This window comes from Adiantum capillus-veneris, chromosome 8, assembly GCF_014529385.1.
Source record: "Adiantum capillus-veneris isolate H3 chromosome 8, ASM1452938v2, whole genome shotgun sequence".
In the NCBI taxonomy this organism is placed as follows: domain Eukaryota; kingdom Viridiplantae; phylum Streptophyta; class Polypodiopsida; order Polypodiales; family Pteridaceae; genus Adiantum; species Adiantum capillus-veneris.
Genome location: NC_140938.1, coordinates 80,241,052 through 80,268,047, shown reverse-complemented (window position 1 = coordinate 80,268,047; position 26,996 = coordinate 80,241,052). Strand labels below are relative to the sequence as shown.

The 26,996-nt window shown below is 40.7% G+C and overlaps 1 protein-coding gene across 2 annotated transcripts in view; it reads left to right on the top strand.

The window, feature by feature from the left end:
* Positions 1-22,249: 22,249 nt before the first annotated feature.
* Positions 22,250-26,996, top strand: part of LOC147452429 (Galactose oxidase/kelch repeat superfamily protein) — an 80,451-nt gene continuing 75,704 nt past the window's right edge. For both annotated transcript variants that reach the window (XM_086518131.1, XM_086518133.1), the window contains exons 1-2: positions 22,250-22,398; positions 22,755-22,852. In XM_086518131.1, coding sequence (XP_086374257.1) covers positions 22,340-22,398; positions 22,755-22,852 — 157 coding nt within the window. In that variant the 5' untranslated portion in view covers positions 22,250-22,339. The remainder of the gene's footprint in view (positions 22,399-22,754; positions 22,853-26,996) is intronic.

Here is a 26,996-nt window from a genome sequence, read left to right as displayed (position 1 = left end):
CGTCGAATCATGTCTTTGATGCACCAAACCTCAATTTATTGATGATGGAGGAGCATATACAATATTGGTTTTGAGATTTTTGAACTCACACTCTCTCACTTGCAATGTGTAGCGTGAAAGCTTCTCAAACACCAAAAGTGAAGCTCACAAAGTGGTTGCTACGCCTAAGTCTCTCCTCACGCATAGAGTGTTGGGTGCTATGTGAGATATTGGAGGTTGTTTTATATGAAGGAGAGGGGCCTATTTATAGGTTGGAGACCCTCATTAAGATTATTTGAAAATCTTAATTTACAAGCTAACAAATCAAGATTATGATTTTTTTTTTAATATCAAAACATTGTGGGCCTTCTTTATCTGCTTGAGTCATGGATGTGGGCTTAAAAGAGAGCATTATTGATGGTAGATAAGGTGAAAGTAGAGTTTTAAGTAAGGGGGGAGAGAGAGGGAGGGGGAGAGAGAGTTACTATGCAAATCTATTGAGGTGAGGTGTCTTTTATGGTTAGGTCAATGGCTATTTTGTATTAGTATATTAGCGGTTAGTGTGTTAGTAATCACTAGAAAGTTAATGATATATTTACAATGGGTAGAATGAGGTGGATGGTTGAAGTAAGATGGTTGAATGAAGCGAGGAAATCCTTGTGATGGTGAAACTTAAAGAAGTACTTACTTGTGTAGGTTCCCAAAATGACTATTGATCATCTTCTTCTTCTCTTCTTTATGCCACCACCATCAAGGTTGATTACCACGATGAAAATGGCAATTTGGTTGTACTTTGGAAGTAATAGAGAGAGGCATAGAGATGGTGTATGTACATGTAGAGCTCATATGAAAGCTATGGAAATAAGAGGAGAGGTTAATGGTGAAGAAGGTGAGAGAAACCATGTAAGGTGCAGGTTTTAGTGAGAGATTGAGAGGAATGAGTGTGTGTGTGTGTGTGTGTGTGTGTAGAAGTGTGGAAAGAGGTGAGAGAAGACTATGTGCTACTAGTGAGAAAAGTGGGCAGATTGGGGTCCACTCAAAAAATCCTAGCTCATTGGTGATTGCTCCAAAAATCACCAAAATGTTTGAGGTGATTATTCAGCTCTTGGTCCACATTTTCTCTTTTGACCACCGCTTCAAATTCGGAGTGAAGATGGATATAAAAAATCCCACCAAAATACATGTTTTTCTTCACAAAAAAGTCTTCAATGGCCTCCCTTTTGTTGAATTTGCATATGGCTCCAGAGGTGAGCCCCTCCTTAAATGAGAGCATGACCTAATTGATTCTTAGGGGTTTGAAAATATGTATGGTTGTGAATTATGCATAAATATAATACATGGATATGATGGGGGAAAAACAGGCTAGTATATATAAACTATTCATGGAATATAGAATAGTGTCAACAATATATAAATAAAATGAAAAAAGAGACATATGAAAATATAAGGAATCAAATAAGGGGACCCTAATTTGTTTTTATTGAAGTATATTTATTTACAAGAGATAAGAAAAAATACCTCTAGGAAATAGGAATTTAGTGAAAGGCAATGACTGATGGTGAAAAGTATTTTTGAGCTTTTTCCTTGGAGTGGATTCTCACCCAAAAATAACTTGCATGAAATATTTCTATATGAATACATAGGTAAGAAAGATTATGGTAATGGTGAGTCAATGTACATAGCATACATAGGAAAATAACGCACACCTAGGTACAAATATTCAAATAAATACCAAAATAATTATGAAAATTTCTTATATTTAGGCCCTATGTACAATGAAATATTTACACACAAATGGGCCATAATATATTTTAGTTTTATTTTTTTATCTTTTTTTTGGCTCAACTAGCACAGTGACTAGCTAGCTGAGGGTTTTAAGAAGATATGGAAAAAGTCTCCTAACTCACACAAGCCTATGTACAATGAAAAGATAAGAATAGCCACAGTGTTTAGGCGACTTTGGTAGGGTGAGGTAACTCACTATGGCAATTACGGAGAGCCGAAAAATGGCTATCACTACATGAGCTCTTTGCTATTAGTACTAATAAGAGTCTTCTAGAGTACCAACTTGTGGTCTTTTGTAGCACCAGTTTTGGTACCTGAGAGTACCAACATTGTATCCAATGTGATTTTGTTAATAATAAAGTTATTCCTCTCATTATACCATTGTCTCTCTTACACATATGATTACATATTGGTTCTCCTCTCTCATATATATTGGCACAAATATCCACACACATTCTTCCACACTTTTTCACATGGTATCCGAGCAGGTTGCAGTGCTTAAGTAGAAAGATTTTGAGTAAATTTGAGTGGGAGCAAAATTCCTCCTTCATCACATTGTTAGTGAGAAGCCAAAGATACTACCTATATGAAGACAAGCTATTCTTGGAAGGAGTGAAGAAAGCATGGAGGACAATATGTCTCATACATCACCATGAAGGATTAAGAAGAAGATGAGTTCAACAATCTTGTGAAGAAAGAGACAAAGGCTGATTTGCACAAAAAATCAGCCACCTATGTGCATGGAGATGAAGTTTCACAACATGCAAAATCAAGAGTCTTCAAAGAGGAGACAATCAAGCTAAATCAAAGCTACATGAAGGTCTCAAATCAAGGAAAATACCAGCCATGGAAGCAGCAAGGATGACACTTCAAAGGACATGGAGATTATAGCATTTGTTACAGCCAAAGTCAAGGAAAGATCAGCCTCTCTTTCCCTCATGAAGTGTGGCAAGCGAATGCCACTTGTTCCTTTCTCAAATCTCAGCTTGAGGAAGAGGAAAAGCAACCACAATGATGTGTTGTTGTAGGTAGGAGATGCAAGCAATGGAAGATTTTGCATGAAGGCTGCAGCGAGACAAGTTGGAGATGAAAGATAGGATGCCCATCCCACAGAAAAATGGAGGCAAAGAAGCTATGGTGGACAATGGATCCCATCAATCAATCTTGAAGAGATACATAGTACTAGAAGGACTCTCAAAGAAAGGACATGGAATCTTGGAGACGTCTCATAGGAAGTAGACAAGGCAAACCTTTGAACAAGTTAAAGTTGGAGGTCAACAAGAGAATCTCTCAGAGAACCTAGGCACCAACACACAGTTTGTACCTATGGCTATAGAAAATGAGGCCTAGTATTGGTGCCTAGTTCCAAGATGATATTGGGCTAGGTCAAGGATGCCACGATAGCCAAAGAGGCCTAGTATGGGTGCCTAGTTCTAAGATTATATTATTGGGCTAGAGCGAGGATTCCACTACAACTTAGGTAGTGAGCTTAGCAAGGTTGTCAAGTGATGCTACTGGGAAGCACACTCACACCTTAGCAATGTGAAGAACAAGAGAGAACATAGTGAGAGACATTGTGAGGCATTAGAACATCTTGTATATAGAGTGTTATAGCTGGGAGACACACTACTTGTAATGGGTCTATGGATCAACCTGCCAGTATCTCTCTTAGTACCAGAACTGAGTATCTAGGTGGTTCACAATGCCTGCATTGGTACTTACAATACCAAACATTTGGTACTTCCAAATTATCTATTTGGTATTGTTATTGCTACTGTTAAGAGTCTGTTACAGTACCAAGTTTGGTGGTCTCTCTATAGCACCAATTTTGGTACTTGAGAGTACCAACATAGTATCCAAAGTGGGTTTCTTATTAATAAAGTTATCCTCTCACTATACCATTGTCTCTCTTATACATATAATTACATATTGATTCTCTCCTCTCATATATCTTGACACAAAGATCCACGCACATTACTCCACCATTTTCCACAGCTTCAAGTAGTCGTGCATTTGTGTGTATATCCGTCAAGTGAAGAATTGAACGATGCTCCATACTCTCCATGTAAAAAGCACTGTGAAGCATGCTTATTACCTTTTCTTTGAGCTCAACTAGTATTTCTTACCATCTCTTCATGAGGTGGTGACATGATTCCTCTAAGTAAAAGTTATGCATGATAGTAGTCACCTATTTACCATTCTCATCTACATGTTTTTCATATGCGGTAGGGTCTATGGTTTAAGAAAGCTCCAACCGTGTACTGCCTACTCTATCACTAGAGCACTGATCTTGTAATGACTCACGTGAGTTCCTGGTGGAGACGGATGGCTCAAAGCTCTATAATCACCCTGAAGATGTAGAGTGTGAAGGAGATGGATGAAGTGAAGAGCCATCACTATGGTAGTAAGTTGAAGGGGATAGTTGATGTGAAAGATCAGCGTCATGTGATGGTACTATTCATGGCATTTGTGATGGGCCAACCCCTTGAGGCAATGCAAAGTGAATGTCCTCATACCATCTCCTCTTTGTGGGTGATAGAGATGCTAAAAAATCATCCATGCCTCTTAACCATAGCCCCCCATGCGTGAATGTGTGTGAATGTAAAAAAAGAGAAAGAAATAAAAAGAAAGTGCAAGAATGAAGGCTAGCCTTCATAATAAACAATTAAACTTAAAGTTCAAAACCATTTTGCTTCAAGCTCTGAGAAACTATCATAACTTTGAATTGCATCAATATTTTAAACTTATTATTGAAACTCAAACTTGTGAAAAAGGGAAATATATGCTTTCATTGCACTAAAACATATTTAGCTAGTTACAGCAATAATAGGCCCCGTGTTTCAAATATAATGTATTGGCATTTTAAGCAACCTCTCTCTCATCTTGTCACAAGTCAACATTCTAAGCAGCATTTTAAGCAGCCTCTCTCTCATCTTGTCACAAGGGAACATAAATCTCTAAATCTATGAAGATCTCTCCCCATGATTCTCTAGAATATGTGCTCGATGTCCTTCATATGTTATTGAATGGCGTGTGGCAAGCCTTGGACCACACGTGATGCATGCATTGTAACCGCTATATTTAAGTCCTACACATGACCCAAATTATAATCTTCACACACATTAAACTAACATGAGAAAACCATAATTCATGGTTATCGTGCATTTCATGGTTTCTTGAGCATTCTCCAAAACCAAGATTCTCATGCATCGTCCACATTAGAATGCCTTTAATGAATACATTGTGTCAACCTACATGTCGACTAATGTCCACTACTATTCTTGTTCACAATTGTTGTAAATCTTCAAGAAGGGGACAAACATAAACATCCATATTCTTCACTTTGTACTTCTATGCATGTCCACAATGGTTGTAACTCAAAGTAGGGGACGAAGATATACATTCATATTCTTCAGTTTGTACCAACTCGGCACAATCAAGCTTAAGCATAAAGGTCCTTTCTTAGTTGCTAGCCATGGTGGAATATTGATTTTGACAAAGACAACTAGCCATACATTGTAAGATGATCACTGCTTGACTGGGTTGATGCCATCCATATCCAAGCCAAGGTGTATATTCCTTGAATGCTATGAAAAATTCAGCCACTCAATGTACTTCCAAGCCGCATGATCTGCAAAAAACTTGCGTGCACCATCTGAAGATTGGTTCTCCTTATGCCATGATCCGAGAGCGGCCACCATTGATTTGCATTAGAAGTAGTTCTTAATGCAAGGTAAAAGAGAAAAATGCATGAGCACCTTCTGCAACATTTTTTGTCTTTGAAGGTCTTTTATGTCTGCTTCACACTTAGGACATTTCTCCATGTTTACATACTCTTCTCTAAATAGAATGTAATCATTAGTGCAAGCATTAATGAAATTATAATCCATCCTTAATTTTTGTAGAACCTTTCTTACATCATCTCTCAAGGCTGGCATTAGGTTATAACCTAAAAATATGTGCTCTTTAAGTAGCTTACATACAAAGAAGCATCAATGCACTTTTGAAAAATCTTCATTACATAATTTCAATTTAAACAATATAAACACTCACCTAAAAAGTTTTGCGACACTTGTATCACTCCATCCAAACTTTTCTTCCATGTTGAGAAGAAAAAATAGCATCTACGATTTAAAACTCTAGCCCTTTCATACAGTGGCGAGTCGGTCCCATGTTTCATATCATCATAAACAAGCCTTTTTGAGTCCATGATTTTTTCAATCATTTCATCAATTTTTGTCTTATACATCTTGTGATCAGGGTGATGCTCTGTGTCATCACCTTCCAAGCTTGATGATGCTTCAAGCATAGCCGTCATGGTTTTTGATTGAGCGAATCACATGCTAGCATGCCTTATGGGCTGCAAGATTGTTGCATGATGTCCATCATCTGAGTCCTATAGAAATGAGAACTTACGGTTTTCAGTATAAGGTAGGTTCAACAAGCAGCAAGTGAAAAATACATGTTTTATAACACTCATTCTCACGTATCGATGCTATAATTTGATTTATAATTGATGGATCAAACTCGCTTTATTCACAAATATGCTACTTTGCAACACGTCGCATTTGACGCATAACCTATTTGCATTGATTGCAAGGGCATGAAACCTTGGTCGAGGGATAGGCATCTCAATCAGAAGATCTCACACTATCATCACTACTCATAATGCTTGTGTAAACAACCCTAAACATAAAGTTAATTTCAAACTCATAGCTAACGCAAAAAACACAACGGTAAATTTAATCTTGCAAAAAATGCAAACAAACTTCAGAAATGGCTTGTCCTCTTATTTCTTGTGCTAATTGCTTTGCATACACCTTGCCCAAACTATTAATAAGCAAGTGGGAAAGACGTATGCAAAGCGCGAGAAGAAATGGAGAAAGGGCAAGCCGTTTTTGAAGTCCATTTATGTTTTTTTTGTAACTTTAGAAACAGTTTGCGCTCTCATCATTTGTGCTTGCCACTTCACATACGGCTTGCTCTTGTACCCAATGACGGTTAAGGCATTCCGTATGCAAAGTGGAATATACAAAGGGAAAGTTGTTTTCAAAGTACCTTTGCATTTTTTAGATTAACATAAACAAACTTTAGAAATGGCTTGCCTATCAACTATTTTTGGTTGTTGCTTTGCATACATTTTGTTCAAACCATCAATAGGTATAAGGGAAAGCCATGTGCAAAGCAACAAGCACAAGTGGTGAGTGGGATGTTGGAATTAGGATTGCAGGGAAACACACACGGCTTGAAGAAGACTAAGGAAGCTGAAGGCACACAACAGAGAGTGTCACTTAGTGTGCAATGGAAGATAAGTTAGCCCTAGAGTGATGGGTGTATATACAATGCACGGGGAAAAAAGCCTCCTAGTGAGGGAAAAAATGCCCCGGTAGTCCTAGGTGTGTTCACACATCACTACCACATGTATATGGTAACAAATCCCCCTTGGAGTGATGCGGTGAATGAGAGATGGCACATAGAGTAAAGGGAAGTGCCATGCCCTGAGGACATGATCAGTCCACAAAGGGGAGTAAGCCCAATTTTTTGTGAAAAGCTTAGAACTTCTCACAAGACAATGCTTTTTTGTGACAAGAGATGTAAGGTTGTCTTGCATTGGCACATAAGCCAAGCTGATCTCTCCTACTGCTGAGAGCCTCTCCCTGCATGAAAAATTGGGTTCCTCGCAACTTCCAATGCGCTCTGACTGTTAGTGTAGATAGTGTTGGCAGTGTCCTGTCCAACACCCAAATTAACAATAAGGTGTCTGAGCCTTACACACTCAACCGTAGCTGTGAAGATTGCCATGTACTCAGCCTTACAATTGGAAGTGTCCACAGTAGGTTGCTTCTTGTTCAACCATGATATGCATGAGCTGCCAAGCATGAAACAAAAACCACTTGTGGACACTCGTGTGTCAAAACAAATAGCCCAATCGGAGTCCAAAATTTGAGCTATCGTATCCCAGTTTTGGAACATGCATCTATAAATCCCTAAGCTAATGTATTTAAATCCATGATTGACCTTGGTGGAATGTTTTGGAACCATGTCAAAGCTTTTCCTTCTAATGTCATTCCAAATCCCTCAAATTGAGTGTGGAAATCAAATATACGTTTTGCTTTTAGCACTTGCTTGAAGCTTGCTAAGTGGTCATATGGATCCCCAGATCCACTGTATTTTCTGACCCATTTTTGAAAATCAGCTGGTCTCACGTCTGTTTGGCTCAGCTCCAACTCTTCCGGCAGTTGGTCCTGTCTCGAGTCCTTCAAATCAATCTGTTGGAAATAATGACTCATGTAGCTCTGGATTGGCTTTAATGTCACTCGGTTTTCTTTGTGATGAGGTAGGTTCGGTTTTTTTAACATTGCTCCCAAAGATCTCTCATGGAGTTCTTCTCTTGAAATAGTTTCTGGTCCCTGTCCCAATATCCAATCTCTTATGGAGTACCCTTGGTATCTGATATGTTCCACCTCCTTAGGACTCATCATAATAAAGTTATTGTTATAACAATCCCTAAATAGATAAGTTGGTAGATTTGTTGAATCCTTGTTTTTTATTTTGAAGATATAGATGATCTTCATGGGTGTTAACTGGTCCATAAAAGATCCTTGACGTTCCTATCCTCCCAACAATAGACTCCAATCCTAGGATTATCCGTGCTAAGCCATTTCAAAGGTTTTAGATCAACTTGATCGTATCCCTCAAATTCTAAAGTTGGTGGACCTTCTTTTGATACCATATCTGGAATTATTGTATTCACTTCTAACCCCCATTTGTCTATTACATCACGATTTTCAACTTTAACATACTGAGTCCCGTTTTTATCCATATACATTTTGTTTTTGTTTGTTTTCTCTGATTTCCTCTTGAAACTCTATGTCATGGTCATCAATGCAAATGGCATACTCTTCATTAGGATCCAAGTAAACATGAGCTCCATGGACATTAGTCTTACAAAAGGTGAGTATCTGCTTATATCGCATTGTCGTTCCGGTTCTTGACTGAGTCGAATAAGAAGACATTTCGGATATTGAGTATAAATAAGTGTTTGAAACTTCTTCAAAGATAGTGCCCAATTGATCACCTTGATTCACGCTCTCTTCGGTGGATACCCTACTGGCGGTCTCTCCAAATATGCCTTGATTTACTAATATACGACCAGATCTAAGGTTCACATAGACTTATTAAGCCTTGGATAGAATACTTACCATCGGATTGACTTGTTATCCGTTTCTCCACTTGACTTGAATTCAACTCCTATCAAGCTCTCAATTCTTTGCCTAAAACCTGGTTCATGTATCAGTTTTAACCAAGTTAATTTCTCTCAAAAATTGTACAATTTTTGCTAACTATTGTGATTGGTATGTGAATATCACTTCAATCTGAGCTAAGTGAGTTAGCAAATGAGACTTTCAGATTCTACCCTTACAAAGAGCTAAAGGACTAATCTGCAACTAGGAAACTGAGTTAACATGTACTAATTTGGACCTGATGGAATCCAAACTTGACCAGTGGCCTTGTATTATGTTGTTCTAACACTGTACAAGCTCAAAAGTCCAAAAATCCTGTCTCAGGGTCTCAAAAGTAAATAATCTAATTATTTACTTTTCTCAGTTTTTCTCACTTTTTAGGCTTTTTTTTCCATATAAACACCTTGTTCAAGTCTCTAGACAAGTTTCACTGAGTTGAACAAGATTTGTCCAAGTTATCAATTGTTTAGTGTTCGCGCAGGCTCAGTTTTCAAGAATCTGGCTTAAGTCTCATTTTTGCTATCCAAATTTCACCAAATTTGATATGTGGAGTCTACTTGATATGCTTGACCTTGTGGTATACTCAATTGTGCAAAAGTTTTCAATTCTGGAGCAGATGTAAATAATCACGATTATTTACTTTTGGGATTTTTTTGCAACTTTTGTCAAAATGTTGATACAAACTGGTAAAGCAATTCAACTTAATCTCCCTAGCCAAGTTTCACCAAATTTGGATAAACTCTGCTAAAATTATCAATAGTTTTGTGTGTGCAGATTGACATTACAAATTTGGCCACAATTTTCACTTTATAAATCCAAATCTTACCAAATTTGATGTGAGTGCTCAATACAACATGAGAGAGCTAGTGGTATGCCAAATTTGATGTGAGTGCTCAATACAACATGATAGAACTTGTGGTATGCTTGGTTGGCCAAAAAAGTTTAAAAATTGGACAAAAGTAAATAATCATGATTATTTACTTCTGACAAATTTTAGCATTTTATCATCTGAGCATACACACATGTTCTACACCTTAAACTAAGCCTCTGAGTCAAGTTTCACCAAATTTGAACAAGATTTGTCAAGTCAAACTCAATTTCTCGACAATCAGTACAGCTTTCAATCTTTATCAAGTTTTAATTTGGTCTATTTTGTGATCAAAATTCTATGAGCCTTCACAAAAGAGGTTTGTAATCATGCGTAGAGTCTTTGGTATCAACCTTGGTCAATTTTGAGCTGAAAGTAAATAATCGCGATTATTTACTTTTGGCCTAAAATGAACACCTTTTGCAATTTTTTCAATGGTCAGTCCTTTTGTGACATGTTTTAAGCCTCTGAGTCAAGTTAAATCTTAATTTGGCCTAAATTCTCAAGAAAATATAAATAATATGAGTTTTTGCAAACTCTTGAAAATTTACCTCAAATGCGTCCTTAAGCTTACCCGTCATACAACATTTTTATAAGCATAATCTCGAGATGGATTCAGTGGTTTTGGTGTTGTTTCAAGCCGTAGACCTGAAATTCTCAGCTTCACATAAACAACTCACAAATGATTCTTTTGGAGTGAGCAATGATTTGAGATCCACCTCGGATTCTACTTACCCTACTCCTAAATTCTACTGCAATTGGGTTATAAAAAGTGTCCACAAACACTTGTTTTCTTGTTTTTTATGGTTTGCTGAGCATTGATCTTAAGACTTGTCTTGTCCATCAATCATTCTCAAAATCCTTACCTAATCATACAATCCTGCAAGGTACTTAGAAAGTACAATCTACTCCCAAGCTACCTCTACACAGCAAAAGAAACACTCTTAAGCTATGCGGTTTTAAAGAGAAAGTTTTACTATAGGTGATCCTAGAGGAAGTTAAAGCTCTTGTTTTTTCCTAGTTTAGGTCTATTCGTCCCCAAGAGTGGTGCCAAATGTGGATGGGTTTCCTAACCTCACTCTTATCTTATTGCAGACATAACAAGAATGACAAACATAATTGTCAATTTAAGTCATCAAAAGACCGCAAACAAAACATGACCGTTACAGCATCAAACAACATCCAAATGTTACAAGACTTCTAAGACAAGTATATAAGACCTAAGCAGACATGCTTATGGTCTCAAATCTCACTTTTGATGAAGTGCAAAAAACGTGATTATTAACAGCAATGAGATTTTGACCTACCTGTTTTTGACCCCAAATGCATCTTAATGCTTAGCAATGATGCCCCAATATCCCGCCTATGCTTACTTTGTGATTTTCTAGCTTAAATTCCTACATATATTGAAATTAGGTCACGGGTTGGTGACGTCAAAAGCTATAGTTTACCATGATATGTTTATGTCGATGCGTAGAGCTCTTATCTGCGGTTGCAATGCAACAGACGTCACTGCAATGTGACAACCGACAAGGGAGTAAAAGCATGAGAAGGAGAGAAGTGAGTGCCATTAGCTCACGTTGTGTATTACGTATCCAAAACTTGATAATAACTTTACAAATTGGCTTTTATACCTTAGCCAAGGTTTCTTTGGTCAAAAACTAATTATTTGGGAGCTCTAACTAGGGATAAATTGATACAATCTGGAAGCTTATAGGCCCGGCTCATCGATTACAATATCCACCTAGAAAATAGGAGTTACAATATTCTCAATTTATCAAAAGAATAAGTGTTTTTACAATAAAAGCTCCCGAAAAAGGGTACATGGGCTAGCTTGATGCTAACACAATCTCTTATCCTCACTAGCAACAAGGGAAAGAGATGGTGGTAGCAGTAGTTCATCGTTTGCAGCCAATGCATACTAGTTAGCCCTTGCAAAGTTTGTGAGCTTTGCACTATTGTAGGATTTCAAGCAGAGGTTGAGACACACGCATACACACACACACACACACACACACACACACACACACAGTGCACGGGCTACAAGATGGTGCTTGTGCAAGAGCAACATAGGGTAGGTGGTGTAGCTTGTGGCAAGGAGGGAGTCTAGGTAGGCGTGCGCAGGTGGTCAACTTGATTATGTGTCACATGTCAAGGTGGGCCATGTTTGCATAGCTGGTTAACAAGGCTTCCGAAGAGTGACTCTCTTGTTTTTGGCAGAGTGGAGAGACCCAAGCCCTCATGCAACTTTGCCACACATGTCCCGCAACACCAGAAGAAAATTGCATGCGGGGTAGCCCAAGGGTTGTGCCTGCTACATCAAGAGTGGACGCCCTATATAATCCATAGTGTCATAAAGTCCAACAACAGAGAGAGAGAGAGAGAGAGAGAGAGAGAGAGAGAGAGAGAGAGAGAGAGAGAGAGAGAGAGGGAGGTTATTTGTTTGACTTTATGTTTATAACCTCGTTTATAATTTATAATTTATTTCTTCTTTTGCTTAATGTAAAAGTCAGACTATTTATGGGTGAGCCTAACATCCTTTTTTGGCTATTTGAGCCCAGAATCAGCCATATTCTCCACTTCTTTGACGTCGAATCTTGCTAACGCATCCTACGATTACTCTGCACAAGTTTTCCAAATGCGTTCGCTTTTCATAGGACCCGCTTTACGAAGCTTATTTAATTGGACAACTAAGCACATCCGCTCTCTTTTGTTGTTTGGAGATGAAAATGTAGGTGTGCAAACCCATTATAACCTTACCCACTACGAGCTAGTTCACATCATGCTTGAACCTAACAGCATTGCAATCCTGTTCCATTATCATTTCCAATAACAAGATTGCACGATATACTCCAACTCACTGCGATGTTTTTTGTGTACTTGCCAACCCAACAAGACCTTCACCCATTTACCATAGCCACTCTAGATGAAAATTCAATTTAGTTGGGAAGCTTGTAGCAATTGAATTCTCCTGAGAGAGAAGAGATCTTGCCAACCAAGTAAACGACGTCACCCCCCTTATCATTGGAATTGATCATAGCAGACACTCAAGCCGGGTGAGAAAGCACAACAGAGAGGACGATGGTGGGCAAGCCATAGTCAACACAATGAATAGAGACAAGGCTCCATTGACGGCCAAAGTACTACTGGACAAATTAATGGTCGAATGAAACCCATGCGGACGTTGAGCTCAGATGATCTCGAGGGGTTGCTCACTTTGCCTAATATTGTCCTTGGCATCCATGATTTTCGACACACTGCACTTTGACATTTTCATGAAGTCTCTCGAGCCTCAACCCACTTTGGTTGATGCTTGGTGGTGTTTGCAAAAATCCATTGTCCGCCTCCATGACATCCTTGTGGTAGAATTGTTGTCATCCAGTAGAGGAAGCTTTGAACTACAATCAAGTAGCATGGGACTTTCACATGTTTGAAAACTTGACAAAGACATTGAAAGCCACATTTTAGTAGGCAACTTGAGACGGCTTGTGTCTGCCGATGACATAATCAAATATAGCAAAGAGAGGTGAGAGTTGCAATAGTAATAGCAAAGGACCGTACTTGATTACTTGGTTTGTGAAATGAGCCAACGAATGCTTTCTGTAGCGTAATACCAATCATTGGATACAACTTAACTTTCAAGAAAGTCAACCTTAAGTCAGTTGCATAATCTATAGAGCAGGGAGTGTTGGATATTACCACTAAGGAGAAGCATTGATTTGGAAGAGAAACTGGGCGTTTCGAACAATTCATCATCTGTAGCATTTATGTTGTTCTTAACTTGTTTCCCCTAAAAGCAAGAGTGCGGTGTTGAATGCGATAATACCTCAAGCTGTATGGGTCTTGTGCCCAGTTTGTATGCATGTACTAGTTGCACGGGTGGTGGGGACCAAGAGGGGGGCCATAATGCAGCAATTCAGCATTGAACCATTGGGGTGATGACAGTCAGATGGGCACAATCAAAAGTAGAATACATTTGCAACAATATGAATTTGTTTTAAGGAAAATGCATGTTGTTGTCTTATGGCAGCCATGCATCCAGTTTGTTGGTGGAAGCATGGCAACGATGAACACAAAGATTAAGCGGAAGCAATTGAGGTGCAACCACGACTCCAGCTCGACAACACTACAAGGCTCGTTATCTGCATCCAATCCCCCATGCCTATACATTTGCTTGGCGCAACACATAAATGCTATGGGGTAGGGCACGACTTTCGTTTCTTATAATTTGTAGAGAGACCACAATGCCAACTCTCCACCATACTTTTGTATGACACTTATGCATGACGTGCACTATATAATTAGCACTTTCACATTGCACCTGACTGTAAGACGTAGCGTTCAACTATTCACATTGCTTTTATGTAGCTCGACTCAAACATTGTCCTCCAGCTTGCACAATTGTACGACACCCATACACGATTATCAGGTTGATAGTGCATTTCAATTTTTATAGTCTATTGATGCTTTCTATATTTTTTGAGTTTGTAAAGGCTTCCTTAAGTTTAGTTTAGCTACACATTTTTCTCATTAGTGCATGCTCAATCTCCATCATCGTATATATTTATCAAATACACATGCATTTCTTTTCTCATAGTTTGGCAATTCAACTAATGTATTGGAATACTCAATGCACTCTGTACAAGTTTACTTTATTCCTAGGTGGTTGATGTGAATCTACGTATGTCCTTTTTTGGTTTGGAAATGCACATTATATATTGCAACCCAATGTTCTCCTCTGCATAACTATTTTGTAGCACGAGGACAACCCTTTACCCAAACATTTTCTTCCTCAAATATGTTTTGCACCAGGTTATGTGATCGATAGCCGGGACTCCTTTCTCCCTCCAACTGTGACAACACGTAACTCACACACTCTCTCTCTCATGTTTTATGAGAAATAAAGGAAAATTGACTACGCTTGATCGACAATAAGATGGATGTCTCAACGATGGGTCCACGGTGTAGAGACTAAATGGTCGATATTACTAGGCCGAATGGGTATCTGCAAATGCTACCAAAGTAGGTTAAGGAGTAGGTTAAGTTGCAATCCTTTTGCTTGATTCAGTTACCCTCTTTAGTGGCCCTATGTTGTATAGGGAGAGCTATGGGACACAACTTGCTTCTTCCCAATGCTCATCGAGTCTGAAGCTGAGCTATTATTGGTGCCTATCAATTGGTTCTACTCAGCTGCACAACAAAAGCTGAGGCGATAGCAATCACAACCTACTAACCAAGCAACCAATTCCGCTCCAAAATCTATCAGATCATGTACGACAAAGGCGCACCAAGCAAGGCTAGTTACCTTGATTGTGTAATATCAAATTGGAGAAAGGAGCAAAGTTAGATATGCCATGTGGCAAGAAGTGATTGGTCTCCTAGAATCAAAATTCAGAGAGGCATGGTGAAGAAAGCAATGGGGTAGAGCTTCCTGGCCCTGCCCAACGCAGAGCTTCCCGGCCCTGTCCCTGGATAGAATCTCTCTCTCTCTCTCTCTCTCTCTCTCTCTCTCTCTCTCTCTCTCTCTCTCTCTCTCTCTCTCTCTCTCTCTCTCTCTCTCACACACACACACACACACACACACACACACACACACACAATTGTTGCAGTGTGTGTAGGTGATCGAGTAGGTATGTGCACGATGAGCTCAAGAAGGCCTCTTCACAAAAAACCCTAAAGCCTCTCAAAAACCCTAGAAGGAGGCAAAACTCTCTCCTCTTGGGTCTTCTTCATAATCGGTGGGTGCCTCTGCTTTTCTTCAGGTCTCCTTCATCTTTTTATTATACAACAGTAGAGATTGCTATCACTTTCTGCTCTCAAATCATCACAGATTGTAATGGAATTGGCCTATTTAACTTGAGAGTAGCGGAAATTAATGAGAGTAATTTTGAGAAATGACTTTGTGAGCATAGAGGGTGAACATAATTGAAGATAGCAACATAATCATAGCAATTAGTTAACTTGGCATGAACAATACTTTTGCAAGAGAGAGAATTTAGAGAACATGACAACAGTTGAGGACCGGATTTATGTGGAGCCGGTCCCCCCTCTAATAGGCATTTGTATTATGATTTCTCCTATTAAGAGAGACTTGTTACAATACAATCTTTGTGTTCCTTGTAACTTAGGTGATGCAATGAAGATGGAAAGCTTCATGCATCACACAGATAATTCTGCAAGCTCTAGCTTTGGAATTTATATAGCAGGTTTTGCTTTATGTTGTGGGTCTTTACCGCGATGAGGTCTCCCTCCATTGTGTTGGCATCCTTGTAGTGGATCCTTTGAAGTGTGCACCTCTTTTGCAATTGGGTTTCCTTATTCTGTTTGCGGGGCCAACCACTCAATCAAAATCAGGTGAGTTTTGTTGATTATAAATTCCTGATCACTTTTGCAGAGAGATCGATCTCTTTAAGAACATTGAAATTCATTGTCCCATGCTATCATGTTCATCCCCCATGGCCAGGTGGCCCCATTAAGCTTGGAATTTCTTTAATGTTGACCATTTCTAGCTATGCACAAAACGTGAACAAGCCATTGAATATTGGAGGGAAAGCATAGGCGCAAACACACACACACACACACACACACACACACACACAGATCATTTACCAAATGGGCTAGAGAAACACCAAATGGGCTCAACCAACTTAGAGGTCTTCCCCATGGGCCCTCCACTCTATAGGGCCCTCTTCTAGAAGATGCACCCGCTACATAACTTTGCACACCCCATAAACCCCTCATCATCAAGTGGACGCTCCATGCATCTTGCCCATGAAGATGGTGGGAGCAACCTAGCAAGGTGAGGAGGAGGACCAGAAGTTGGTAGGAGTAGAAAAATTGGTAACATTCATGGACGGCAACGAGCTACAAGTCATGGGGCTTAAGGCATCGAATGCGGCACGTTGTTTGCAGGTCATGAGCATGACTCCACATCTAGGTTATTGTTCGCTCCAACCTAGCAGCAACTATCACCATGCTCGTCAAAAGACAACGTGTGCCCTATTAGGTGCACACACTTGACATACATACTGACCAACATGTTCCCCAAGTCGTGCATGTGCACTTGATTACCTATGGCCAACGACAACATAAGGCATAATTTGCAAGAAAGACTACACCCCTTGTCAACATACCAAGCTGAAGAGCTTGCCCTCTACAAATTCTCGAAGATTTTGCATGCAATTCAAGGGAAAGAACGTTCTGTGTGGTATGCCATAGAGGCCTCCTCCATGAGCCAACTTATGAGGAGGAGCTTGAGCATGGCAGGACATCAAGAAAAGACATTTTTAGTCAGGAGCTATTGCCAAAATTGGTGTGCTTAGCAATGCCTTGGTCGATATGTATACCAAATGTGGTGCTCCTATGTAGGGTGTCATCTCTTGGAAGGCACTGATTGCAGGAATGCCCAACAAAGGCAGGGTGAGGAAGCTCTGGGCTATTTTCAAGAGATGCGAAGCGAGGGTCTTTCTCCAGAATCTATCACCTACACATGCATCATGAAGGCATGTGTCTCTATACAAGATGCTATTGAAAAGAGATGTTGTACTTCTCATTTCCTTTGTCGACATGTATGCCAAATGTGGTGCACTTCAGAAAGCACAAAAAGTGCTTGAAGAGCGATCTGTTTGGAACGATGTGCACTGGTGCGGGATACACACAACAGAAGCAAGGACAAAAAGCTATAGGCTGTTTTCAACGGATGCAAAGTGAGGGTCTCTGTCCGATGCAATCACCTATGTGTGCATCTTGAAGGCACGTGGCTCTACGCAAGATGCTGATATGGGCTTAAAAATTCACTATGATATTGTTAGTCAGGGGCTGTTGCAAAAAATTGGTGTGCTTAGCAATGCCTTGGTCGATATGTATGCCAAATATGGTGCTCCTTTGCGGGATGTTATCTCTTGGAACGCATTGATTGGAGGATATGCCCAACATGGTTAGGGCCAAAAAACTCTCGGCTATTTTCAGTAGGTGCAAAGCGAGGGCCTCTCTCCAAATGCTATCACCTACGTGCATTTTCAAGGCATGTGGCTCCACGCAAGATGCCGATATGGGCAATTACACTAATATTGTTAGCCAGGGGCTATAAAAGATGTTCTTGGCAATGCCTTGGTTGACATGTTTGTTAAACGGTCGTGCACTTTAGAGAGCTCCCAAAGTGCTCGAGAGAGGCTCTTTTTGCTTTGCATCTCATCAAAATAATTCAAATCTTCCTTGCCATGTTGATGTTGGCCAGATACACTCAAGTTAATAGAGCATTTGGTTTGGACATTGATGGGTTGTAGGCTTGCTAGCTCTACTCTCGCTCTACTACACATTATGGAGTCTAGAGACGAGTGTCAGTTTGGGTGCTTGGTGCTTCTTGCTCCAAATACATACAAGCACTCATGCACCCTACAAGAATACTTTCAGAGTGGGGGAGATAGTTACAACTCAAGGATTGAAAGTCTTGAGAGTACACAGTAGTGGGCACAAGTTTGAGGGCTAACATAGGGGATGCAGAATAGGGACTAAGATGAGGCCAATGGCAACAAGGATTGCAAGGGCTGGATTGGTCACTAGAGCACCACCAGTGCGGGCCCAATGATGAGGTTACTGAATAGGGGTTGTTGGAGAAACATGGCCGTGACAAGGAAGGTATGGATTGTTTTCACAAGATGCAAAACAAAAGGGGCTCCTCTAGATGCAATACAAATGCATGAACCTTGAATGCATGTGGCATTGTGCGAGACATTGTCGTGGACAATAGTATTCATGATGAGGTTGTCAGTCAAGGGATGGTGGAGAAACATGTTGTGCTTGGAAATTATTTGGTCAATATGTTTGCTAAATGTGGTGCCCTCACAAAATCTCGAAAAGCTCTAGATGCGCCCATGATGTTGTGTTTTGGAGTGTCTTGATTGCAAGCTATGCCCAACATGGTTGTGGAAAGGAAGCTCTCGATAGTTTTCACTGGATGCGAAGCAAGAAGAGCCCCTCTAAAAATGGAATCACCTATGCATGCACCTTGTGGGCATGTATCTTGTTGTATCATATGCGAATTGAACATGATGTCACTCCATTTACAATCACCTATGTAGTGCAAGGCATCACCTTGGGAAAGTTTATTCATGATGAGGTCGCTAAGAAGGGGCTCTTGGTGAAACATTTTGTGCTTAGAAATGCTTTGATTTGTATGTATACCAAATCTAGCACTCTCACAAAATCTCAAAAAGTTTCAAATCATCTTTCTACATAGAAAGTGGTCTCTTGGAATGCGTTGAAACTTAACAGTGGTGTGCGGATTGAACAATCACGTGGCTATTTGTTAGCGCTAGGTGAAGGTGATCTATTCAAGAGTGAACAAGAAATCAAGGCTAGCTAAGGGGCATGAGTTGCCATCTAGAGCAAGAAGATTGTGGTTTTTAATAGCTAGGTGGGTTGCAGATTCCTCCTTTTCTCATCAATAAAAAAAGCAGGGCGTCCATCAATCAAAGGAGTAGGAGGCAAACCATCACATGCGCTATTACAAAGGGAAGTAGAAATGTCAACAACCATTAGAAAATTAGCTGAGTAGTGAGGATGAGGGCAAGGCTCCGGGCTTCATGAACAAGGCTACGATATGCCAAGTCGAAGGCCACGTTGCATCTTGAAGGCTTGTCACCTTACACAAGATATTCATTGATCACATGGTTGAGAACATTCACGATAGCATTGCTCGTCAAGGGCTGTTGGAGAAAGATGTGCTTGTTAGTGCTTTGGTCTATATGTACGCCAAATGTGGTGTGATCATGAAAGGACAAGAAGTTCTTCATGGGATTCTTCCTTGAAATGTCATTACTTGTATGTCCTGATTTCAATATATGCCCAACATGACTTTCTCCTACCTATGCTTGCACCTCGAAAGCTTGTGGCCTTAGGGACTCTTGAGAAAGATGTCGTGCTTGGCCGTGTTTTGATCGATATGCATGCCAGATGGGGCGGCCCAAAGACTGCGAGTTTATGTGTGTGTGTGTGTGTGTGTGAGCCTACGTACGGACAATATAGCAGTGCAAGTAATGGTAGGTATGATAGCAAATGTGAATGTGTCATTTGACATGTTGGCAAAATTTGTGGAAGGGATGACGATCACAGGACACATACTAGTGGGAAGGTGGTGGAACAATGTAAGTGTTATGAGCTCGTATAGAGCTAGAAGAGAGCAAGTGGAGGTGCTCACAATCTTGGGACTTGATGATAAGCTTAATCTTGATTACAAGACTTAATACTTTATCAAGAGAGCTAGATAGAAGACTTTGATTACATGACTTGAGTACAAGACAAGGCTTGATTGCAAGGACAAAACTTGAACATAAGACAAGAACTAGAAGAGGGATTTCCTCATAGGAGGCTCACAACTGGTGTTGGCAAGACTGAGGGGCTTGTGGCCCAAGACCCCTATTTATACTAGTGTTTGAGGAGGTTACTTGAGGAGGTTAGGACTTTCTAGGTTCTTCTTGAGGAGGTTAGAATCTTCGAGAACTTTCTTGATCCTTCTAGTTCTTCTAGAACCTTCTAGATCCTTCTTCAACTTTCTAGAGCCTCCAGAAACTTCTAGATTCTTTCGGAATTTTCTCCAAGCTTCTAGAAACTTCTAGAATCTCCTTGATACCTTTAGAACTTCTAGAATCTTCTAGATACTTCTAGATTCTTTTAGAGCCTTCTAGCGATGATGTAGGTGATGACATAGGCGACGATGCAGGCAGCGACTGACTCTCAAGCATCCATGACATTACCCCGAATAAATTGGTTGCATGCATATAAACAGCTCCGCTTGTTGGAAGAAGCCTCTAAGCTTTGATCCTATCCCATCATACTTTTCAGGTAGGTTGTCCCCATGCTCCTTCCTTTGTTGTGGTGAACGAGTTGAAACCACGACCAAATTTTGGCACATATTGGCTTCTTGGACTGGTGGTTGAGGCTCTTGCACCACTGGACTTGGAAAGCGTGGTTTCTCTACTTGAACCATTGGACTAGCCAAAATCATGGGTGGATTTTGGCACATAGTGGCTTTATGGAGTTCTTGCACTGGGGGTTGAACCTCTTGGGAATGGGATGGGGGTTGAAGCTCTTGCACCACTAGACTTGGCAAGTGCGATTTCTCTTCTTTCCGTTTTGCGTGTAGCTCTTGAATTTGTTGTTGCACCTTTTGCAAGGTGGATGCAATGCTTTCCAAAGTAGATTGTTGCATGGCTAGGTAAGCCATGATGTCAGTCTTCTAAACTATTATGAGCGCGTATAGAGCTAGAAGAGAGCAAGTGGAGGCGCTCACAGTCTTGGGACTTGATGACAAGCTTAATCTTGATTACAAGACTTAATACTTTATCAAGAGAGCTAGATAGAAGACTTTGATTACATGACTTGAGTACAAGACAAGGCTTGATTGCAAGGACAAGACTTGAACATAAGACAAGAACTAGAAGAGGGATTTCCTCATAGGAGGCTCACAACTGGTGTTGGCAAGACTGAGGGGCATGTGGCCCAAGACCCCTATTTATACTAGTGCTTGAGGAGGTTACTTGAGGAGGTTAGGACTTTCTAGGTTCTTCTTGAGGAGGTTAGAATCGTCGAGAACCTCCTTGATCCTTCTAGTTCTTCTAAAACCTTCTGGATCCTTCTTCAACTTTCCAGAAACTTCTAGATTCTTACGGAATCTTCTCCAAGCTTCTAGAATCTCCTTGATACTTTTAGAACTTCTAGATCCTTCTAGATTCTTTTAGAGCCTTCTAGCGATGATGTAGGCAGCAACTGACTCTCAAGCATCCATGACAATAAGGAAGGTTTATGAGCCGATCCATCCAAGATTGCACTTTGAGATAGACGACCAATACCAAAAGTACACTTATATTCCATATTTTGATTTCCTCTATGTGATTTCAAAAGTACTTAGATTACATCATGTACACATTAAAGCAATGAGAAAACATTATTTTCATTGAAAAGATTGTAGATGAAGGTGATAAGAACTGAAGAGTTTTTGTTATGTCCAACAAAGACACACATGGATGATACACTATGATATGGCAATGTGGAATGATACATATCTTTATAAAACATCGATAATGAGTTTTTCTTTGTATAATTGAAATATTTTTACAATTAAAAAGTCCTTCTTACAGTGGAAGAGAAGCATAAATCCCCTTTCAACACTGAAGTGGAGAAAAGTGATGAAAGAAAGACATTTTCCCTACAATATTATTATAAATGTGGAGAACGATGCCAACTCTTTTTTTTGAAACACAAACATCGCATTACAGTGAAATACATCTCTCTCCATCTTTATCATAATCCATACCAGTGTTACTCTTTTCTTTCTTACCATATACATAGTTACAATATACAATTAAGGCAAACTAATTGAATTTTTAATTAACTTGATTATCGGGGTAATTCGTTAGTTCACGCATTATAGTCAGCTCGGGCGATTGGGAGCTCGGAAGCGAGGATGCGGTGGGTTCAGTCTGCCCCGGGGGATTTCCAAGGCACTCCTCCCTCCCCAAGAAGGTCTCTCTCTCTCTCTCTCTCACACACACACACACACACACACAACACACACTCGCTAAGATTTTTTCAGTCGCATGCCCATGACATGTTAGTCAATTTGCACACTGTCACGTAAACATAATACCCGCCCGCTCTCTCTCTCTCTCTCTCTCTCTCACACACACACACACACACACACACACACACACAAGTAAAATCCCAACAATTGCCGTGCCATTTCATGATTCTGCCTTCTGATAAATTCAAAGTCACTGTCTCTTCCGTTGTTGCATGATCATTGAAGAGCATTTGAAAACTTCGTTTTCCTGATTGTATTCTCTTAACTGCATCTTTCTTCCTCAATGAAATGCGAGCAGTGGGCATTCAGCTGTGAAAATTGGATCCTCTTATGTGCTTATTTTTGGTGGTCTTGTGGACAAAAAGTTCCTGAATGATCTCACAGTGTATGACATCGGTAAGGTTTTCTCTGCCGCTGATCAAATGGTTTTATTGTCCTACATGCTGTAAGTTAATTTTGTTCTTACATGCATGAGAGAGAGAGAGAGAGAGAGAGAGAGAGAGAGAGAGAGAGAGAGAGAGTATCAACGTCCTTTGAAGCTGAAGTTGACTTATAGGACAAATCAAGTACATCTGATGGTTAAATTCAGCTCCGGGTATCTTGCCATAGAAGGCATAAAGAAAAGAAAAGTGTAACTAGCTTCTGGAAGATTATTATGACTCATAAGAGACATATGATACACCAAAGTGACCATGTTTATCTATATGTGAGGGATGAGATTATGTTGATGATGAATTTGGGGGTGGATTCTTAAACTCTTTGATAATTGCTTTGCCACATCATCACACTTGTGACATACCCCCCTCTTGAAAGAAAAGTAATCGCCCTCGATTTCGCCTACGAAATAGACAGTGGATAAAAACTAGCTCAGAGGACACTAACTCTACGCTCCCATGCGCTCGAGTGCACACATCTAGCACTTGCAAAAAGACACCAGCCATTGAACAATCACATCACATTTCCGACGATATCTTAGATACCATTGTAACTTATTTAGCAATCACATCCAAACAGAGTTGTGTTCATGGATGTCTTGATCTGCTAAATCTCGTCACTGTCACAATTTTGTGACGTGGCATGCCCAACTTAAAAGATGGGCCGATGGGACCAAGGGTGCTAGAGTTTAAAAACTCTTAACTTGCTAAAGCTAAAAATTGTGTGAGCATGATGACGTGGAGACTGGCCCGCGTTTTGCGCTGAGAATGTTGAGGTAGCAGCTATATGGACTTGCAAATTTACGGCATCAGGAGTAGATGCTGGCGCAAAAGCTTTTGGAGGCCAGAGCTTTTTGAAGAAGAGCTTTTTAGACTTGATCCTTTTGGGGCTGTGCATTTGGCATTGCATGTACTCTTCATAAGAGTCTCTGGGAGGCCACTCTGGAGAGTATGGGTACGCAAAGTCTCGGAGAGCTACCCTCTGGGAGTTGTACCTGTGTGAAGCAATAATAGAGAAATATCGGCGGAAGGGGTGCCAGTCTTTGGGGCCAGTGCATCTAGGGACGGAAGTCTACCGTTTGGTGTTGACTCTCCTCTGTCTCTATTCAAGTCCAGTTTGGTTATTTGCAATTTCTTGTGGCTCTTGATCTTTGGCTTGGGGTGTCCAAGTCTATTATTGTGGTATCATAGCTCATACGATTCTTCTTTTACGGAGGATCAAATCCTTTTCATAGCATGCATAGGCTCTAGCAGTGAATCTGACAAACACGACACCCCTTCAACTACTTGTCTACGGGAACATGAAGAAAACCCGAATCCCTGCGAAGGAACATAAGAAATCAAGGGAGATTCCAATAGAAGCAAGGCTCTTTCCGATGATTTGGGTGAGCATAGCAAATTTCCGGCGGGGGATCTCGACAAGACAGACTACCGACGTCAATTGTAAGTTGACAAGTGTGAAAAGTACTTGTCACAAACGGGAGCGCATAACAATATAAAATATACTCGGACAAATAGAAGTTATCACTTAATAGTGAAGCCAATCGATGTAGAGGGAGAAATAGAGAGAAAGAGTGAGAAGATCAACACAGTTCTGGACTAGAAGGTGGGTTGGTCATTTCTGGGGAAAAGTCTTTACAAGCACTTGAACTGAACGTATTACCATGTTCGTTCTAGAATCATACTTGGATGGTTCCAGAAGCCTCAACTTCCTATTCCTAGGGCAAGATCCTATTCCAAAGAACTTTTGTTTCTTATTCCGAATCCTCAAGAACCAAGGTTCTCGCCTCTGGATCTCACCTTCTAGACTCACGGCATGGCATCCCTACAAACTTTTTCTCGACTCTACTCTGAGAGTCCTCTTCTTGTGTCACGTGACACATCCAACCCTATGTGTCCGTGGACAAGCTACGACATGATCAGGGTTCAGTCAGTCCAGTCAAGTCTAGATTAGAAGTGATTTGGCACTTTTGTGAGTCTATTCGTAGATCGTGCATGCCTAGTCACGTGGTATAGATGCATATCCTCTAGTTGCACACAACATGATCATCAGAATTCCCATCAGAATCCATTAGGATCAGTTAGGGGAATTTTCCAGTGCATTTAGCCTATTTTTGACATTTTTCACTTATTATTTTTAAGTGACTTTCCAACAAAAGTAGGCAGGGCAATTTTGCTAAGTTTGTATATAAGAAAACCCAAGTTAGCACTAAATGGCAGAAGAGGCAGCAGGAGCTCCCCGCTCAACAGGCATCTTCTCAGCAAGAACCCCGCAGCACCCACAAGACTTGGCGTTTTCAGCTTTGCCGTCATCACCAACATCAAGCCTAGCGTTTTGGTGTCGCCAGCAGTCCCCAGAAACCCAGCGTTTTTCACTAACGCTACAAGGCAGATCAGCGTTCCCCATTTTCAGCCTTCGAAAAATGCAGCCAAAACAGTCATTTTCAGCCACCGAAACAGCCCCGAAATTCAGTAGATAGAAGACCACAGATTTCAGCCCTAAAGTCGTCGTCGTCATCCTCGTCGTCGTCACCAGCATAGTCCCAAGTTGCATCAATCCATTGCATACGCATTGTGCCACTTTGTGCAATCAAAAGTAGACCACTCTCGCCGACGAGAGTGGGGCCTTAGGAGGAGGGTTTTACAACGTCTGGTGTCGTATCTCTCTTCTCTCTCTCTATCTCTCAGTCTCATACACTTGCACGCACAGTGTCCATTCACTTTGTTTGTGGTCATAGCACTTTCCATTAAGAACGGAAGGCTCTCCCTTCCATAAGAACTAAAAGGAACCTTGAGCACAGTTCGGAGCACTCATCTTGAGCAAAGTGCAAACAATCATTTCGCTGCACCTAACATTGGTATTGGAGCTTTGGCAGTGTTCTGTATCACTCAAGGAAAGAACCACAAGAATTTTTTTTGCTTGTTGAGGTCGCACGAACCCAAGTTCGCTTGGGTGTGTCGATTCCTAATCGTGTTTTGTTGAAGAGTGTCAGGAATCTCAAGAAAGAAGGGCTTGTCCAGCCTCCCCTTGTGTCTCTTTTCACTCATTGAGAGCGGACGGTGCACTTAGCAGCCAGCCAATCGATGCGAGGTGGGAAGTGAGCGCAAGGCCGCCAAGGGGTGCGCCCGCGGAAAAGAGTAGAACTCGGGTGAAGAGAAGATCCTTCTCAAACGCGATTTGCAAGCGAAAGAAAACCTCAAGAACCTCAAGACCCGCAAGAACCTCAAGAACTCAAGAACCCCAAGAACCAAGACACCCAAGAACCCAAGACCCCCAAGAACCCAAGTTCCTCGTGGACCTAAGAACCCAGGACCACAAGAACCCACGACTTCAGAATGGTCATCACCCGAAGCGGCATGGATACTTCGCTTGGAGGTGATGAGCATGAGAGAGGTGAAGAAAAATTTTCCCCACTAGGAGGTTTTTCCGACCCTCCCCCTTTTCCATCTACAACAAGGATTGCACTAACTCCTATGGAGGCTTTGGAGCAATTGTTTTTGAAACAGAATTTAGAACGCCAAGCACGAAACGCAGAAAGAAAAGCAGAAATGGAACGAGACAAGCAGAAAGAGAAGCAGAAAGAAAGACCTACGAAGAACAAAGGGCAGCCATAGATCGTGACCACAAAGAAGGAATGGCAGCCATACAGCGTCAGTACGACTTGAAAGCAATACAAGAACAGAGCGATCGACAAAACAAAGAGTTCTGGCGACTCTATTCTCAAGTTCAGGCACAGATGCAAGAGATTTGGGAAAGGAGACTCTCTGTCTCTTCTTCTCCAAAGTAAGACACACAGGATTTGCATGATTGTGTGAAGCCTGATGATGATTTGATTGACCATGATAAGCATGATGATTTGAATGACAATGATGAGCATGATGATTTGAATGCCAATGATAAGCATGATGATTTGGATGATAATGATTTGCATGATGATTTGAATGACAATGATTTGCATGATGATTTGGATGATAATAATTTGCATGGTCAAGATGTGATTTCTCACAAGCATGATGATTTGCATGATCAAGATGTGATTTCTCACAAGCATGATGAGTTGCATGAAGATGATGTGATTGTTCACAAGGATGATGTGTTAGTGGAT